We start from the raw sequence: 20,734 nt of genomic DNA on the forward strand, positions 1-20,734 counted from the left end.
TATATCAGAATTTTTGCAAGTTGCAATCGCGCAAACTGGCATTTCGATAATAGTTTTAAATTCTTGTAAATTCACTGCAAAAACTGAGGAAAGTCATTATAGAAAATAACCAATGTCTTAGAATATCTCGCAAAAAGAAATGATCCAATATTAGTTAGAGCTAGTAAGGCCAAACGCTCCGTTCTTGAAGTAAACGTGCGAGCTTTGCGCCAAAGTGACGTCACTAGAGTGACGTCGGAGGATCGGCGCGGCGAGAGATACTTCAAAGGAGTGAACCAGCCCTTCTATTCTCTTTAGCCCTGCTTATGCCTGTCTTTCTATATCTGAGAAATCGACTTTTAAGGTTTTTTGAGCAGGCTATGTTTTTGAGAGTGGCACTTTGACTGGTTTAATGTGTAGAGATAAAATTTGTAGTCTGATTTCATTTTAAAAGATGACAACGGACGGCTACATGGTGTTCATCTGGTCTACGAGTTTCTGCAAGGTGAACATATTAGCTGTATGGATTGGTCAGTCATGTCTCCAGACCTCAACTTTAAAGAATATGTCTCAGACGCTCTGGGGAGGGCATTGAAACATGCAGTCCTTCTCCAAAAACTATTTAGGGCCAGAAAACAGCTGAGCGAGTGGGAACAACTGTTGCAGGAACTTTTTATCTGCCTTATTTCCAGTATGAAATAACGTAATGAAACAGGCACTGACACATTTTTTTTTGTTCTATTATATGACTACTGTTTTATACTTCCAGACTCTGATGAAAATTACGCATGATTATGCGTGTATATTACAACTGTTTAAGGATTATTTTAATTGTATTTTATCAACATATGTTCATACCAAATTTTATTAAAATTTGCCCAGTAGCTCCTAAAATAATTAAGAAAATCTGATAATTTACATTTATTTCCAGAATCCTTATCATAAATGAAGTAATAAAGGATCAAGGTACTACAGGGGATGCAAAATAATATTTAAGGGAAGAAAAACAAAAATGTTTTCAAAATCTTGCGAATCACTATTAAGGTAGGTGGTATTAAAATACTAAAACTAATATAATTGCTGTTGGTAGCTTGAATTATCACCTTTTAATTTCTCTGTTTTCTTGTTTTAAATTCACCATCTTCATTAATGATTCAGCATGCTTGAATAATGTTTGTTTTGCTTAAATATTTATTCCAACTCCAAATGTGTGTANGATTTCGTAACTTAATTAATAGTTAGCACTAATTAATTAGCATATTTGAGGTCACCCCCCGGAACCATTAAGATTGACATTTAGTTCGTGAAAATCCGATCATTAGAACGAAAGTTATTCAGGGTGATATCTTTTTTTTGTTGCGGACTGTACATATTTATGACTTAAACAAGTATTCAAAAGCAATGAATAAGAGTGGTGATTATCAAGCATAGTATAAATTGAATTATTTCCAATTTTAAAAAACAATAATTTAGGGCAGAATTTTAAATCTTAGTGATCCTTATTAATGGTTTCCATAACTCTAATCATATTTCAATAGCTCACTGTGAAAAATCTTGCATAACTATTTCTTTATGATAGGTATTTTGATATGCTGTATTTTACTTAGAACAAAGACTAGGCACTTGGGACCAACCAACATGCATCACATCAATAATAGTGCCTTAAAAATGTTACTTTATTTCTATACCATAATTAATAATTGATCGTTTTTTTTTGTCCATGTAAGAATAGGCTTACTAAAATTAAATCAGGTAGAACTGACATACAATCAAAATTTGTACTCACAATATGACAATAAGTACCTCAATAGCAGATAGTTCATTTTGAGGTACTTTGATAAGCTGAGTTTTCATGTTTAAAATTGACATCGACCCGAATTTTATTGTGTACTGTGAAAAAGGTTATTTTTTTTCCAGAAATTTCTTCCCTTTTCTTGATTGCATTTTTAATTTTATTTCTTTGTAATATTGTTTTTAAAGTCATTTTTTTTTATTAATATTCAATAATGGAATGATTGAGAGAAATTTGAAAAAAAAAAAAAAACTTGACAAATGTTCAGTAAAGTAAATATACAGGATTGCCACTCCACAGAGAGAACAGGGAAAACCTCGAAAATACAGGGAATTTAAAACTCACCTAAGATAACAGGGAATTTTGATTTTTTCTTTACAAACTGGGAAAGTACAGGGAAATTTGTTTCCTACTTTTGTCTTTTAAAAAATTGTGACCACTCAAAGCGTAATTCTATTGGATATTTCAGCTATACTATACTTTTACATATTAAATTACATACTTTAAAATGATAGAAATATTTGTATATCCCATAATTCAAAAGTTTTTCTACTATTAGTAAATAAAATATTATAAATATTTACTAAATTTTTTTTTTTTACATGGATAAACGAAGTTTTTTACTGAGTGCGGAAATTTTTCGATTAGCTTATGACTTACTTTTCGATTAGCAGCTGTTTTTCCAGCAATTAAAACTAATAAATATAGCTAGCCCAATATAGCTAACACACTAGCACAGTGATTGTTGTTTCCTCTTATTATATTGTGCATAATATGTACAGGGAATTTTTTTTCCAGATTTCAGTGGCAACCCGATATAATGAATTATACATCAAAAATACAGCTTAATGACGTTTTGAAAATTTCTGATCATGTTGAAAATGAAATTCATACTAACTTAGGCTATGAACCTAAATTCAAATACATTTTCTTTATACCATAGTTGCAGTCTCTTTTTTTCTCCCTCTTAAGTACAAAATAAAGGTTGTAAGAGAAATAACTTGGGTACCATTCAAATTCATAGTTTTATCAAAACTATATACATTGGCTTTTAAATTCTGCCCAACTTATAATGATTTATTACTGAGAAATGTAGGGTATCTGCTACATTTTAGATTTTCAAATTCATGACTAATTCCAAGAATTTTTCATGACTTAATGAAGTTACTATTTTCTCTGCCAAAAACACAACAATAAATTAAAAAAAGCATCATAACAACATTAATTGAAATGATAGGTATAACCAAAACTGTTATACTCTGCATCCTCATATTTGTAGATTTCAAATTTAAAAAACAGGTTAAAGAAAGAGTTGAAGCAATAAAATAGTTGAATAAAATGCATAAGCAAATATTTTTTTTTTTTGCAGAATTATATTCTAAAGATACTTTTCTTGTTCATCGGAAAGGAAAGAAATACGCCTGATTTTTCTGTTCTCATTTCGGAATTTTAAAAAAATTGCCAATGACTAGCTTGCTTCAGCTAGAATTTTAAATTGATAAAATGAAAAAAAAAAAAATTCAACTTTGAAATCACAGAAGTTTAAAAGATGATTCGCTCTAAAAATTATGCTTTTTCTTTCATTTTTTTGAAAGAACACCATAATTTTTGAAGAAAATGATAAAAACATTTTATATTTTAATAAAATATGACTGTGAGTGGGGATTTCGTTACAAATTCAGAGCACCATGAAATTGGGGGTAGAGTAAATTTCATTTCAAAAATGAGATTTTTTTGGCGACCTACATTCATGACTTTTCATGAATTTTTTTAAAAAAATAGTTAAAATCATGACAAATTTTGTTCAATAATGAAAATCATGACTTTCCAGGTGCGCGGATACCCCGGAAATGTCTTGTTTATTTTATTTTATTCTAAAATAAAAAGATATTCTAAAAATCCCTTACTTACAGATTAGTTTTCTCAAATAAATAAATAAGAATTTATAATTCTTCTATAAATAAAAATGAATTCTTTTGTAATTAATACTAACAAATAAAATAGCAATAACGCATTCATCATTTCACTTTCAAGAAATTTTAAATAAAGCAGGGTGTTTTTTTTAAACACTTTTGTGGTTATAAAATGTTGCACAGCAACAGTGTGCGAGTTGGACAAAGTTTAAAAGATTAATCTACAATATTTCTTGAAGATATGAATACAGTTTTTTGATACATTATTTGACAACAGTTTTAAGTATTCAGACTGTATTAATTTGGAACTCAATGTTGAAAATTGTGCACTGGGAACTGAATTTCGAGAAAGCATTATAAAAATGTTTACACAATGTGGCTGTTTTCAGTAATTCAGAAGACAAAACTTTTTCTCTGATATTTTTATTTTCTTTCTTTATCAAAAAAGGTTTAAGTAACAATGTTTTTCTTTTCAAAATAGCAAATTAGAAAACAAAACAGTTTAATCAAATAAATATAAGGCATCATTTGCAAATCAAAAAATCATGCAAAATTAAAAAGAAAAAAAAATTACAGAGGACACCATTGTATAATATATTCCAATAACAGAGAAAACAATATAAATAAAAACTATGTATAATTATGAAGAAATAAATTGATTGAGGTAAAATGATTAAAATTAAATGAAAATTGTTTGTTGCCAAGTCAATTTAGATCCATAATTTATACAAGTAATATAAAACAAAATGCGAGTAACAACTTAAAACTGTACTATTAGAAAAGTGATTTAGTACAAGATAAAATATAACACAAATATAAAGATATAGTATCATTAAATACTTTTTTAATCTATGCATTAACAGATTAATGTATTAGAAGAAGAAAAAATTTAATGATTCCCAAATGATATAAATGGATGAAAATGAGTGGCATCAAAATGTAGTTAACGATAAGAAATTGTATATCACATTCGGTTAATAAATTATAGATGTATTATCACTTTTTAAATTTCTTTTTTGTTTTAGCTCCACCGTTTACATTGGAGTCAGTGTTACCTAACATAGTGTCAGATGTAGCATTCTGAGAATTATGGAAAGCTGAGAGACTTGGTGCACTAGGTGGTCTACAGTTAGTATTTTGTAAAATAAGATCATGTAATTGGACATATTTTTCTTCAATAGCATGCTTTTGCTGCAACAGATGGTTTTGCTTGGATTTCAATTTCATCCTTTCATCTTGTAGGTAATCAAGGTCTTGTTGCAAGTTATTAATTTGATCCATCTTACGTTTTCTACAGTTCTGTGCTGCAACCTAAAAATATTTAAATATTCAGTAATATTTCTTGTATTTCAAATATGGAGACACTATATTTTTCAAAACAAATTTTATAATAAAGAAAACAAAAATTAGCAGTATAGATAAAATTTCCGTTTTTGTTTAAAATTAACCTCCTTTTGCTTAAATTTAGTTTACATAAAAGTCAAAATCGAATTAGGCTATTTGAGCATTTTAATGAACATCATTTATGCATTTCTATTAACATAGGGTAAATGAGATTTTTTTCACTTTTAGTGATATTTATGTTTGTTTCCTGTACTGTGCAAAAACATACTTTCTTCCAATAAGCGTAACTCCAAGATACAAAGGGTAGCAGCAATTTTGAAAATAAGTTCTCTGTTATTAAGTCAGAATATTAGCTCTGGTCTCTTTAAGTTTTAACTTGTTTATTTCAACGTAATTTTGGTAAAAAAAAATTGTGCTTACCAGAAAATCTTTTCAGCTTATATATCTTATATAATTAGTTCAATGAGAAATAACTGCATATAAGGAACTTTTTAATGAATTTCTAGTATAAAATATTTTACATTATCTGAAATTATTCATTGTAAAAATCTAAACTTTAAGCAGAATAAGTTCAATATTTTTACTTCAGTTTTATTAAATTTGCATAATTTTAAAAAATGTCAAAATATTTATACTTTGCAATTCAATATATTTATATTAATAAATTATTTATAGATAAACTAATCTTATTAATAAGCGCAAAACATTTTGAATTCAAACAAGTTACTCCTGAATTTATGATGCATAATTTAAAGGGATCTCTAGCACATTACTAGATAAGTGCAAAACACCATTGTTGGAACCGATTCCTAAAGCACTAAAGGACACCCTATTTAATAATCCAATGATTAGAGCAGTGAGGAGAATTTTGAGAAGTACAGGTTAAACGAAGAACTTGTCATTTTTATTAAGGATACATCAAGAACAGAGTCTGTAATGAAACAGAAGTTACAAATGGTTGGTTTGTTGAGAGGTGTTTTTTAAGGCTATGAAAATTGGATTCAGCCATGGGTTTTAAATGGTCCTTGTCCAGTTGAGTTCCATTACTCCCTAATATATCACTATGACTTCAGTACTTAGTTTGATACATAGTGAACTTCGGAAAAAAAAAACAGCCAAACCAAAATTTTCAAGATTGGGGGGGGGGGATGTTTAGGTATCTTGTATTTGATTTCGTAATTCAAAATATGGCTGATACAAATTAATTAGCAGACTTAAAATTGCCATTGAAACTATTAAGGTTACACAGAACTCAAATTAAAAACTAGACCTTAAATGAAATATGATCTAATGTTTGGATTTTGACGTAACAACATCTAACTGTAATGGTTCCAGATATTAAATATAGTTATTAATCACCATAGATGACATTTAAGTTATAAAATTGCAAAAAATGTAATCAATGTTTTTTTAATAAATTTAAATTTTTTCTAACAACCTTGGATTTTGAACATTAAGAACAAGAGATAGAATTTATTCAGGAGAGTTATCGAAAGATTTACCAACAAGAGTAAATTTTACTTTTGGGAATTTTCCCCACTTCTATAATCTCTAAATGAGAAATACATAAAAATTAAAGGGCTGAAACTTCTAACAACTCTCTAGACTAAATTATTGGAATATTTTCTGGATTGTGGCTGTCTCTCATACTCTGAAGGGCAAGATTAAGCAAATGGAAGGAGTTTTATTTCAGGCATAAGCCTAAAAGAATTATTGTAATTGTGTATTTTAATTTCAACTCTATCAAAATTTGAACACCTGAGATAGATGATTAAGTTAAGGGATTCAAAAGGCTTATAAGTGGGACTGAGAAAATTATTTACTACCCATTTTGTTCTTTTTTTAAGTCATTTTCATAACAATTTAAATCTTATCTTCTTAAATAAAGTGTTTGAGGATAACTCACAAGTGAAATATCAAGCTTTCTGTGTCAAACTTATTAGAAATTTTGATGAAATTTAGTCCACAGATACTTATACTAGTAAAATTGAGTTTCACATTTAGCGTAAATAAATAAAAACTGCACTATTCATAAAGAAAGCACTTTAAGTCAATAACTTACTACTCTGCCAAAACTATATATAAAAATTTGGCCTCTGATGAAATGAGAAACTATTTTAAACACATATTTTGTACTTTTATTTATACAAACGGTTTTGCATCATTTGACATATGTAATGTAAAATACAAAGCTATCATTCAATTAAAATTTTAGACATTTTTATCTAAAATTTCATTTGGGCACAGTATTTTAAATTCTCTATTCACTTTTTCTTTCAAAACAATCAACAGTTTTTGAAAGATATTTAAATAAATAGTCGCCTGCTTTTAGATTGATAAATATTTTTGTTTTTATGCAATTAAAAATAAAGGAATTTTTCAGCGTCATTCAAGTCAGTCCTCAGTTTAAACTGTAATGAAAGGAAATTTTAAAAAAAAATCTAAAAAGTGAACTGAGAAACATATAGATTTTGATAACTTACTAAAAACCACAAGTCTTATTTTATTACCTTAAAGTTTTGAAGAAAAATTTATAGTTAAATTAAAGTTCTATTTCTCTAAATCTAATGAGGCACCCCTTTATTTTCTACCTTTTTTAAAGATATTGTCCTGTCTAATAATACTATATCATCTGAAGTGTGTTAAGTACAAAACTATCGAAAAAAACATGGATTAAAAATTTAACCAAGATAAGATAAATTTTCGAAGATGATATTTTCCATAGATAAATTTTCCAAGATGGCAAGGGTAGAGGCCTCTTAATAGACCTTGGGTATTGCTTAAGAAAGAGTGATACCTAAGTATTTGAAAATTGTTATAAGATTTAGGAAGTAGCACTTTGATAAATTAGATGACCAGAATTATATTCAACATATTCTCAACAGAAGAATTTTTGAAAATTAATAATTCAGAATTCAAATTGTTAATATTTAGGGCAAAAGGCTTTTCCATAGGAAAAGTGATACATTAATATTTTATGTGAAGTTTACCACTACATTAAAGACCAGATAATCAATTGCAAATTGACCCAGGTAATGTATACATTATACATATTTAATAAAAACAACATAGCAAAAAATCTATAAATGAAAAAATACTAATAAACAAACCTTATTTTTTCCTCGCCGACGAATATCTCTTATCAGAGTAATTTGAGCCTCTGTCAATTCATATTTTGAAAGTCTCTCATTGTATTCTTCAATGGCTAAATTAATTATATCAGAAATACTGATAGGGAGTTTGAGTTCCTTTGCCCTTTTTTCATCCTTGTTGCTAGAATCATCATCAGAATATGATCTTTGCTTGTCTCTTGTAATTGGTTTGTGACATAGATCATCATTGTTGAAGGGTATGTGGTAAGTATGATTATGCTGCAAGAAATTTGAACAGTTGTATCCATTTGCCTTAGGAACAGAGTAATCAAACTTTTTGTTGAAGTTCATTACACTACAAGAGATGGCACAAGCAGAGTTTTCAGATGGATCAGAATAGTACGACTTTAGAGTGAAATATTGTTGGTCATTGCAATTTCCTGCTTGCAATGAATTCATGCAGCTTCCATTTTGCTAAAACAAGGAAACATTTTTAAAGGTAAAACGTCAAGCAACTAATTTCAAACATTTGCATAAAGTAAAAAATATGTATTTTTATATACCATAATTTAAAATAAATTAAACTTGTATGAAATAATCTTTCCTTATTTATGCAGTCTATGCTCTTTAGTAAGTTTCCCTCATTTTAAGACAACCCATGTTTTAAGTCCCCTTAGCTGTTTCACAGATGCAATGTCATTTAAACATTCATAAAAATGTCAGAACTAAGCCACTCATTTCAATATAGTGACAGTTTCATTTTTATATTTCTGTGAAATATCACTTCAACCAATTTTAAGTAGTTTTGCACATCCATGGACAAAACCAGGGCTCGAAAAACCGCCCGTCCTCGGCAGTCAAAAATTCCCCGCGGACCATGAACTTCTCGAATCCTACGTCCGTGCGGACAGCCATTTTCCCGTTAATGTTCGAGATATATTTTCAATTTTTGTTATTAGAATTGATGTTTTCTCTGTCTGGGAGTACAGTTGAAAGGGGCTTTTCAGCAATGAACTTACAAAAAAACATATTACGTACTGGTCTTGAACACAAAGCGTTAAACGCAATTATGAACATCTACCTAAACGAAAAACCCCTTTCAGATTTTGGTGTGGAAACCTCTGTAAATCATTGGCTTGATTGTGGAACTGGCAAACATCAGATTTGATTCATTTAAAAAACGCAGTACCCTCGGATAAATTGATATTCCAGATAACTTGACCTTTGTCATTCAAATTATTTCATAAAAGAAATAAATTATTTCATAAAATTTAATATTTTTTATTTAAAAATTAAATATTTTTTATTTAGAAGCTACGGGTTAGTTTCAAAGTAGGACGGGTGCATTGCTGGACGGGTAAAATTTCTGAGTTTTTTCGAGCCCTGGACAAAACAAAATTTTCCTATTAACAGTCACCAAAAATAAAACTTACAAATAAATTTTCTTTTGATATCTCACATACAACAAGACACAACTTGAATGAATTTTGAATAGAGAAAGAGTGACAAGATCCCCATAATTCCTATTTTAGGTAGTCATGGTCTATGGATCAAAAGTTAGTGTAGCATAAATTTATTTATAAAATTGAAGAAATAGAATATTACACCATCATACAAAAACTGGCACACTGTCCTGTATACATTATGCTGATTAAAAGCTCCCATTCCCAAACTTTAGAAAAAAAAAGTTCTAACAATTTTAATAAACATAATTACAATGTCTACTTTTGTGAATGTCTATTTGGTGATTTACTACTACTGTCTACTTGGGTGATTTATATTTAAGTTAAAACATGCAGTATTCACAATCCTTTTTCTTTACTTGTTTTTACAGTTCTCAGGGCATATGCTATTGAACCAAAATAGTAACTCCCAGTACATGATGTTTAAAGTGGGGCATTATAATAAATTACTCTTTTAGCTTCCTATTATTTTTGTTTAAGTAATACAAGGTTTTTTGAAATTAGTGTAGTCTTGGATAGTTATGAAACATGTAAGTTATTTCTCTACACTCACAAAATAGTGACACAATTTCTGCTTGGATAGCTGGAGTCCTTATACATAATAATAAGTGAACAGTATACGTTAAGTTTTGTTTAACATGCAAAGCAAATTAAGAGTAAAATATAAATACTACACAAAATTAGACAAAATAAATATTATGTATAAAACTTACATTTCTACTTGATTGCCGGAATTTCTTGGGTGATGCAGATGCTTGAGATGGATCACTATTCTGAGATGGACTAAGATAACCAATTTGTGAATGAGGCATAAGCAAATCACATCTAGTTTGATCTTCCTCATTATGCATTGATGATTCAGAGCATGAATCAATCCAATCACGCTGAAAAAAAAGTACAATTGCAAGATGCATTGAAAGAGAAAAAATTTAAATGTTCAAAATTTTCTCAAAAATACAAAATAATTATAAAAATAATAAGTGGTAACTCAAGAGCTCTCTAACCACATAATTTTAATTTTTTTTTATTGACGGGTGCCCTTTCTTATTGTACAAGACAAATTTTAAGTGATATTTATACAACAGAGCAACAATTTTGAAAAATAAATATTTCACACTGATAGAAGGAGAAATAACAAACCATGAAACTACGGAATTTTTATAAATTTTGTTCATATTCATTAAATTCATTTAATACAAACTAAGCAAAAACAGATTTACACTTCACAAGATTATACAAATTAAAAGATTTAGAACATTAAATTAGTTATCTGGAAATGATAATAGCCACTCTATGGAAGAAAAAAAATTAAACTCCAGTATATCTTCTATTTAGATAGAACAATTTTCTAACCAATATTGCTGGAGGATATAAATTTCAGTAAATAATATTTTTGTGAAAATTATAAGAATGATTAGAAGCATTAAAAAAAAAATTCCCTTTATTTCACATCTTTTTTTATTGTTGAGATCCATTATGAATAGCATAAATTTTTAAATCAGAAGAAAATTCTAACTTTGTTTTAAAAAGTTTCTACTAGAATACAAACTTTTTTCTGGTTTTAATTGCAATATCTTTATTTCTAATAATCCATATTATATACTTGATTAGTTCTCATCAACTTATTAATAATTACAGTTTTTTTTTAAAAAAATTGTTAACTTACATTTTAAATTTTTTATAAGGGTGGATTTCAAATTTGAAGCATATTTGATGCAAAAGAGTATTTTTTATTTTGTAATTTAATAGTCTGTTGGATTAGATGTTTGTGTTTTCCAAAAATGCATATGATTAAGAGTTATGTATAATATTTTAAGAATTTGTTTCTTGCGTTATTTTGCATAAAATTTTAACAATTAGCAATCCAAGAAAACCGGCTTTCAAGCGACAAAGTTCAATTTCTTATCAGAAAATGAAACTAATTTACAAATACAGAAAAAGACAAAAAGGTAAAATAATTATTAAAACATTAAATCAAAATGGAAAAGTGCTTAAAGCAGCTAAAACCAAATTTGTTTAATTTTAATTAAGATATTAAAACAAACAATTAATGCAGGAAAAAGTAATAAAATAAAAGATATGTGTGTTGGCAAGACAGCACTTCCTCATGCGACACACTGCCTACCAATGCACAGGAGCCTTTCTGTTGTCAACAGAAAGGCTCCAGCATATTGGTAGGCAGAAGTGCTGTTCTGGTAACATACTCTACATTTTTTTAACATAATATCTGTTAAGTTCCCATCAGGTCTAAATTTTAATTCAATCTTGATGCTAACTATTAAAACATGTATAAAACAATCAATGTTTATCACAAACAATGTTAATCTAATTTTTTAAACCATATCAGTTTTAAAAATGCCACAAATTTGTAAAATCACCACATGAGTAATTTTATGATTTTAAAAATTAATAGGATAGAGCAGAATTCTGCTAAAAATTTCATTTCTTCACAAAACAATTACAATTTCTTTCCAAGAATTTGAACTTCTGGTGTAATGAATAAAAAAGTAACTTCTTTTTGAGGCCCAGATAATAAATAATCCAAAATAATGTCAACATCATTCACTTTTTTTAAAACTTTATATAATAAAAAAAATACAAGTTAGAGACATTAGCAAAAGTATTGAAAAAGCATACTTACACAATCAGGTACTGAGGGAAAATTGCTACTTGAAACAGAATCATTGCTTGTATCCATCTGATCTTCCCTTGCCTTTTCAGAATTATCTGTAAAATTTTTAAACAAATGGGAGAAATTTGTCATTGTCTGCAAAATTTTTTAAATAAATGTAGGAACTCTTGAGCTCTGTCTACAAATTTTTTTTAACTAATCTGTTGTTCGCCATGTTGTGTGTTATTTAGCAAAATAACATTGATAGAATAGCCTATATTTTATTAAAATATTTTACACAAAACTTAATAGTCAATTTAAAATTAAATAATCATTAAATTGTTTACGCCTCTTTAAATATTTTTTTTTGCTAGAAAAAGCATAGAATATAACAATGCAACAAGTAAATAAAAATAATTAAAATACATTAAACATTTCAGTGCTATAAGCAAGCAGCATTACCAGTGCTAAGACAAAAAAAGTAAATAAATAAATAAAAAAAATAAAGAGAAAAATCTCTACATAGACTGACCAACTACTAGTACTTATTCTAAGATTCATCCATAAAAATATGATTTAAATGACATTGTTTATACAGAAATTAACACTTAATAATAAAACTAATAGTAAATTAATGTAATAAAATTACTATGTGTTACCATTGGCTGGTAAAGGCATCAAATTTATATCATCTAAGAATAACTCTGATATAAGATCATTGTGTGGCACTGTTATAGTATGGTTTGCATAAAGAAGCTCAGGAAGATCTTCACCATATGCATTATTAACAATACTACTAACAGGAGTGGGATCACTGTCATTTGTCAAAGTTGCAATTGATTCTGCAACAGCATATCCTATACTTGAAGAACCTAAATTGTAAACAAAAAAAAAATTACTTTTTAGTTTTGGGGTGACAAAAAACTCAGTACATAAAATTTGTGTTAAATTTGCAAGAAGAAACAAACAAACAAACAAAGTATTTGAAACTCAATATGAAAAGAGAAATGCAACCATTTATTCCTTTTTAGCAATTTTTATCTATATCAGAAGTGCAAATTTAAGAATGGAACAAAGATACAAAATGTGGCGGCCTATGCTTTGAAGTTACATAAAACTTCCCTGTTTACAAACATAGAACCATTAAAAGAAAAAAACCAAACAAATTAATGTGAGTTTAAAATTAAAATATCGAGACTATTATGATACATTAAAATACACTAGTCATTGATTTAAAAAAAAATAAAAAATCATAAAATATGTATTCAAAAATTTTTATATAAAAATCCTTGAATTTAGAAGCTTTTGAAGATCATTATTATTGGATAATCAAAATTCAAAATAACATATCTACTGATGAGCCAAAAATTATTTTAAATAAATAAGTAAAAATAAACATGTTTGTAAACAGTCAAAATTAACAGTAAAAAATAACTTATTTTATAACTTCAAATTTTTCATACTAGAATTTTAATAGATTATAAACAAGAATAAAAAGTAAAATTTATCTAGTATTTATTACACATACCCATTGAAGGAGAGACTGCCTGAAAATCTGCATCAGATGTTAAAATAGAAGTTTGTGCCTCACTTGAAGCCCTTGCAGGCGAACTTAAAGTAGTGCTTTGATTGGGGGTGAGCGAACTTGGGTATGATGTACCTACAGCAAATAATGGCATCATACTGGTCGCATCTGGCCAACAGTTTTCAATGTTTGGATACATCTCACCTCGCTAAAAAAGAAAGAATTTTCATAAAATTAAAATAAAAAATTCGCAGAAAAAACTTACAAAAACATGGAGTTATATTTTTTTGAAACATTCCTATTTTATTCTTGTACAAAACTCAATAATGAATGTAGTTAACACAAAAAAATTATGTTATATTAGAGAATATAAAACTACTTCAGACTTTTTTTTAACAACTAAAACCAACTTTATACCCCACTAATAACTCCTTGACAAGTGTATAAAACTTTAAGCTGATAAAATTTGAATTTCATCATCCCCACAGCAGAAAACTACTGCTAACATGGGGGGGGGGGNAACTCAATAATGAATGTAGTTAACACAAAAAAATTATGTTATATTAGAGAATATAAAAATACTTCAGACTTTTTTTTAAGAACTAAAACCAACTTTATACCCCACTAATAACTCCTTCACAAGTGTATAAAACTTTAAGCTGATAAAATTTGAATTTCATCATCACCACAGCAGAAAATTACTGCCAGCCAGGCGGGGGGGGGGAATCCGNGTAATTTTTTACAAAACACACTTCAAGTTTAACAAATATTGTGACCTTGATGGGTAAAATTCACTTCAGTGACTAGCATCACTCAAAATTAAATAAGTTAGTTCTTATTGTTATTGTGTATGCCTGTTAAGGCAGAGGGGTGCGATTGTTCTTGTTTTCCAGTGGCGCCATCTATGGCCAAGAATTCGACTTCTGCCACACCCATACGTCACTCCCGTTTATAGGGAAGCTTGCTCTTAATTACAATTAATCTAGATGATATACTGAATTAAAATAAATTAATTAAAAATAATGATAATCGTAAATTATGACACAAACTTAATTTGACACCCATATTGAAAAAGTTAGTTAGAGCAGATAACTAGAATTGTGTCAGTTAATACCAATTAAAGTTCAGTTTTAGCTATGTATTTTTGATAAATTTGATAACCTTTCAACGATATGATAATAGTAATTTTGCCATGGAAGGGAGGCACAATCTAGTTCTTCTCTTGACAGTTTAAATTTTCTTTAATATCATACAAATGTTTTAAGACCTCGGTAATTATGAAACAATTATAACTATAGAAACGGATACTATTTTCTATCATAAATGTCTGTTTCTAATATGTTCTTTAAAACAAATTTTTTTAAAAAAAATATCGCATTGTCTCATTATTTCAAAGTTCATATCTAAGTTGTACAGTAGAAGATCACACGAAATTTTATTTTAGAATTACAAACTGTTTTCAAACTGAAATAGTAAGAGCACAATTTAAATCTAATTTCAAAAGCGACTTAATCGTATCACAAAAAAATTAAAATCTTCAAATTAACGATGATAGGTTGGTAGGTAGGTCTATTTTGTCAGAGCTGCACAATGGGCTATTGGCGACGATCTGGGAAACATCACTGAGGATGATCCGAAGACATGGAATCGTAATTTTGATGGTCTGCAAAGGGTATGGCTCCCCTGCTTTGGTAGCCTGACGACTTGAGCGCGAAGTCGAGCACTTTACGGTAGAACAGTTTAATGAGGACCAATACCGCGCACCCTCGGTCCTTACGCAGGCTGATCAATGTGGTCACTCACCCGCTTACTGTCCGCAGCCAGTGACGTTTGACTTCGGTGACCTCGGTCTTTACGATCAGTCCACTGCGGAACAAATTAACGATGATAAATTATTAAAAAAAATCTGCTTCATTTTACACGAAAATTGGTTTAAAAATCACTTAATGCTAAAAGAATTCATTAAATGATGTTTTGAAATTATGAACAAAAGGTTAAGGATAAAATAAAAAAATAAACATACTAATATAGTTTTCAAAAAAAAAGCATGCATTTATTTAAAAACTATTATCCTACCCTTTCAACCATTTAATAAAGACTAAATGAAAATTTCTATTTTCGACGTGATGTTTAATAAAGAATAAATGTCAATTTTACAACATCTTTAGAGAAATTCATCGACTGCAACATTTGTACAGTTAGAAAATATTAGTACAGTTAGAATCTAACTTCCGTTTTATTCAATTTCTACACAAAAAGAAATCCCACATTACTTTAGAAGAAATATTTTTATGAAAATGAAACTAACAACAATGAGTCTAAAGAAGTCAAAATACACAGGAAGTAGTTTTTAGTAATTAGCTCTGAAACTTGAGTAATTTTTTTCAAACATGAATTTCCGTTTTAAGGATTCCTGAATTATCTTTAAAATAAGCAAAATAAAAGAAACGGATTCCCATAATATCTTTTGACTAAATGATAAGATTTCTACGTAATGAGGGATAGACGTTAAATATGCAAATTAATTAATGCATACAATATTTGAATATACGAAATAGGTACAAAAGCGCGCTTTATTTGAATAAACGTAATTTTTTTGACGTAATCTTATTCACTAACCCTAAAAATATGAGGTAGCCGCAATCGCTTCCTTAATGTTAATTTTATTATTATTATTTATTTAGTTATTTTTTTTTAGTCTTTTGTTCACCCTCAAATTTTTTTAGGTGATTAAAAAAATTGTTAAACAGAACTATAAAACTCGTTTATTCAAAGATAATTCCGTGAAAAAAATCTATATTTATTTAATGTTTTTAATAGTTTAATTTAAAATTGATCCGAACATTTTTCAATTGTTAAGTGAACAGCTTTTTGCATCATTTTAAACAACGTAATTTTAAATTACAAAATATTGAAAACGTTACCTTTTCACGATTTTGATTTCCAGAGAAATATTCGACTGAATCTGTACATATTTTAGATTTTGTCATTGTCACAAATTATTAAAATTTCACATTTTTAAGCTTTTAATTCTTGAGATTCAATCGATTCTGTGCAAATGTTAGATGATTTTGTTATTTAAAATGACATAAAATTGCGCTTACAATGTTTCGAACACATAAAAGTGCCCTAATTTGAGGATACATTTATCGAACTATTTAAAATAAAAATTAAAAAAAGTTTATTTCAACCGATTACATCAAATTTTGCAATCTACCACAAAAGAATTAGTAGCGACTATCCCACCATAATTTGAAGGTCAAAAATACAACATACATTTCGTTAGAAAAAGTATGGTATTCTAGAAAGTAACAACAATGAATGTGTAGTGCGACACATCAACAATACTGGTAAATGACAAGATTCAAGGGTACTTCTTAAAATATGAAGATAACCCTCCGTAATTTGAAGGTCAAAAATATGAAACATAAAAAAATTACCAAATGTAATACGAGTTTCTTTAAAAAAAAGATCGGTATCGTGGTATGTAACAATACTCTGTAGTGTGGCACTGCAACAATAAAGTATATGACAAAGATTCAACAGCAATTTTTAAAATATAAAGATAAGTCTTTTATAATTTAAAATCGAACCATAAGATCAAGAATTACTAATACTGCTCCGTTTTAAATGTTACTGACTGTACATTTTAAATGTTACTGACTGCACAAAGAGAAAAAAAAATCTAAAAACATTATTAATTTAAGTACACATATTCTACTCATAGGGAGATCAATGTCATAAAAAAAAATAATAATCCGAATTTGTGCTTTGGCCGATTCCACTGTTGGCCCGCATATGGCGCTGGAAACTAACTAATATATTTCTCGAAAAAACATTTTGTAAATATGCATCTAAGTCTTAAATATCTCAATAATGAATAAGAATACATAAAAATAATTGTATTCGTATTCATAAAGTAACCTGTACAAAATTGTAATGTATAATTGTCCCTTTGCCATGGAATTGCTTTCATCGCGGCAAAGACGCGCCTTTGTCCCATCTTTGCGCTTAAAGTCCCCCCCCCCATCACTAAAATTGAAACAAAACGCTAATTTCTTTAAACTTGCTTATTTTACTTAAAAAAATAATAATGAATTGCAATTAATTACCATATTCACTAATACAACAACAGAGCATAGCGAATATTCCAGGAAGACGAGTTAAGTAGACTTTAGAATGCGTTTTTAAAAATTTATTCGTTCCCTAACTAATAAAGGGAAAGGTTGTATGAATTGATCTCTCTATATTATAGGGATTTCAATTTCACTACGTACAGGAACTTAATTTTTGGAGTACTCAGGGTGGCAAAAAATAAATTCTCTGAGATTTCCAAAGTAAAAGTAGAAAATTTACACTAATTTTTAAGAAGTAAACCCAACCATTTTTGGATCACTGCTCATTTCGTCAGCCAAAATATTTTCAACGCCCCTTAACGGAACTTGGAACAAAATTGATAAATATATGATAAATAAAAATACATGTCCCACATAATATTTTTGATATAATACGTTTCCATAACCATACTTTTAAGTTATTGAAAGTATTATTAATGATCGAATGTATTTATTTGCTTACATAAATTTTTTTTAAAATTAGCAATATTTTATACCACTTTTGATGAAAATAACTCATGTAAGACAAGGCTCCGTTTAATGCTTAAATTATGGAGTTGAGGGTGGGGGGTTATTTTCTTGTGCCTGTTAAAAAACACTTCTTTTAAAGATCAACGAACAAATATGATACGCTGAGTTTGAAATCATAAGTTCCAAACTAAAAAAAAGTTATGTATTTTAATATGTACTTTAATACAAACTTTCTCTACAGTTAACTACCCATTAGAAATTAGTATCCCCTCAAACACCAATAATTTTGCTTGCGCCCCATTGAAAGTCTTTAGCGCCCTCTCGGTGGCTGTAGCTCACACTTTGGGAAACTATGATCTAAATTAACATTATTTTAATTCTCATTTAAAAATGTAATTATATATTTGTACGCATTAAGAATTTTTATAAAAAGTAGAAAGCTTTAAAAAAAAATTTTTTTTTTTTCTAGTTCAAATTTTTCAATATTTCATGTTTAAAATTTTCACGATATTAAACAAAAACAACATTTTTTTAAAAATAATTTCTATTAGAAATTGGTTTTTAAAAATTAAACTATTTTCTAATCTCGTATAAATAACCGAGTGCAACAATATATGGTGGGTTTATGAAGATTCCATTTGCACAAGGGCCAGAAAAGTGGCTATACTGTACCAAATACAAATGTTAATATGTACTCAATGTAATGAAACAAAAAAGTGTTAGAAAGTTTGGCCCAAACAATTAGATAATAAAATGGAGGGAAATTCATGTCTTGAGATAGATGGACACGTATTTATCTGAAAAAGATAAACCCCTGAGAAAGCTCTACTCTATGACAACATCCAGGATATACACTGAGTTCCCTTATTGCAAGTCTTGATTTATTGAGATTCCGTTAAAAGTCGCTATGCAAACAAACCATCGAATAGATTCTACCTTTTGCTGTGCCGTTTTCATTTATTTTAGTACAAATAAAACATAATAGTAATTTTTTTTTAAAAATATTTTCTAGTTCATTTTTATACATTATGGATTTATATTTGATAAATTCGACTTGTGTTAAATGAGCTAATTGTTTCAGTTGTTATAATTGAGTACAATGCATTTTTTTTCCGAATGGGAATTTGGACAAGTGACTCTGAAAACAAAACTACTTTAATTTTTACCCTACTTCGGTCCAAGTGTAAGCACTTAATAAAAAAACGCAATATAAACTATATTTTATTTAAGTGCATATTACTGCAGTTCTTTTTAAAAAATTTAAATATATTAGAATGCATAATTTAAAAGATAGATTTGCAATCAAGCATTACAAGTTAACTAATTTCGGTATTAAGTTTATTTAATTTGGAGTTTCTGTAACCTATAGTGTTATTCCCCTAACGATTACGCTTTCAATAAGTAAAATGTTATAAAAGGTTTTATTCGTCAACGTGTGAAAATTGGCAATGAAGAAATGAATAAATACATCGTGAAATAATCAAACGTATAGAGCAAAAAAAAAAAGGAACGTAGATTTATGGAATCACTTCCGGATGGAATCATGCAGATGCGGAGTGTTAAGAAAGAAAATAAATTCCCAAGTACACTCATGCAATTGTTTTCCCAGGTGCTTTATATTTTTCAAGTGTGTTGTAACTACTGATTTATACATATGGGTTAAGGAATTCCACAAATTTTTTGACTTATTTCTTATAATTACATTAATCTCTTGTTGACGACACGGCAACAGAAAAAAAAAGTTTTTTATTACTACATTCTGATCTAGACTTAATTATGAGTACTGTAATAAATAATTTTTCTTAAAAAAAAGTACTGATAACCACTCGCAAAAAAATTCTACAACATGTCTTTTATGTAAAAATGTCTTTTTAGAGCAATATACGTTAAAAAAAAATTATAACAGATGCTTAATGTAGTTGGAAACAATTAGACAAACTTGAGTCTTGAAGTTTTTTCTTTTTCTCCTCATAAGAAACTTTGAAAATAAAAATGATAAAATAGTTCTTTAGCTCTAAAACTAATGTATTTTTTTCAATGGAAGGGAACATAAACAAATACAACAAAAAAAGAGTAACAAACATCAAAACACAAGAAAGACCGAATTCATCGCTCCAGAAGCTCTCTCACACGCCAATATCTCGGTGTTTTCGATTCCTAAGTTCTTTAAAGTCACATAAGACACATAGGAGACAATCAGGAAGGTTACAGACACGTAAACAATACAAGTGGCAGTCATGGCTTGTTAGGAGACAGAAAAAAGCTAGTGCATTCCAGCGAGGCTCATCTGGTATTTGCTTCTCTCTCTGCCTCATTCCAACTCATATTCTCAGTGCCACATTTATCATTAAGCCCGAGAGGCCCAGGCCTAGAGCCCCCCCCCCTCACATTTCTGAGGGTCCCCTAAATGTTACAAATAATTCCTTTTT

At 28.5% G+C, this 20,734-nt stretch overlaps 1 protein-coding gene across 4 annotated transcripts in view; it reads right to left on the reverse strand.

Annotated features, from left to right (window-relative positions):
• Nucleotides 1–4,091: 4,091 nt before the first annotated feature.
• The window catches only part of LOC107439163 (NFE2 like bZIP transcription factor cap-n-collar), a 95,716-nt gene continuing 79,073 nt past the window's right edge, over nucleotides 4,092–20,734 (reverse strand). For all 4 annotated transcript variants that reach the window (XM_021146502.3, XM_021146503.3, XM_071187389.1 and 1 more), the window contains 6 exons: nucleotides 13,723–13,927; nucleotides 12,854–13,066; nucleotides 12,225–12,310; nucleotides 10,297–10,467; nucleotides 8,139–8,594; nucleotides 4,092–4,995 (listed from right to left, as the gene is read on the reverse strand). In XM_021146502.3, the coding sequence (XP_021002161.1) occupies nucleotides 4,681–4,995; nucleotides 8,139–8,594; nucleotides 10,297–10,467; nucleotides 12,225–12,310; nucleotides 12,854–13,066; nucleotides 13,723–13,927 (1,446 nt within the window). In that variant the 3' untranslated portion in view covers nucleotides 4,092–4,680. The remainder of the gene's footprint in view (nucleotides 4,996–8,138; nucleotides 8,595–10,296; nucleotides 10,468–12,224; nucleotides 12,311–12,853; nucleotides 13,067–13,722; nucleotides 13,928–20,734) is intronic.

This window comes from Parasteatoda tepidariorum, chromosome X1 (assembly GCF_043381705.1).
Source record: "Parasteatoda tepidariorum isolate YZ-2023 chromosome X1, CAS_Ptep_4.0, whole genome shotgun sequence".
NCBI lineage: Eukaryota > Metazoa > Arthropoda > Arachnida > Araneae > Theridiidae > Parasteatoda > Parasteatoda tepidariorum.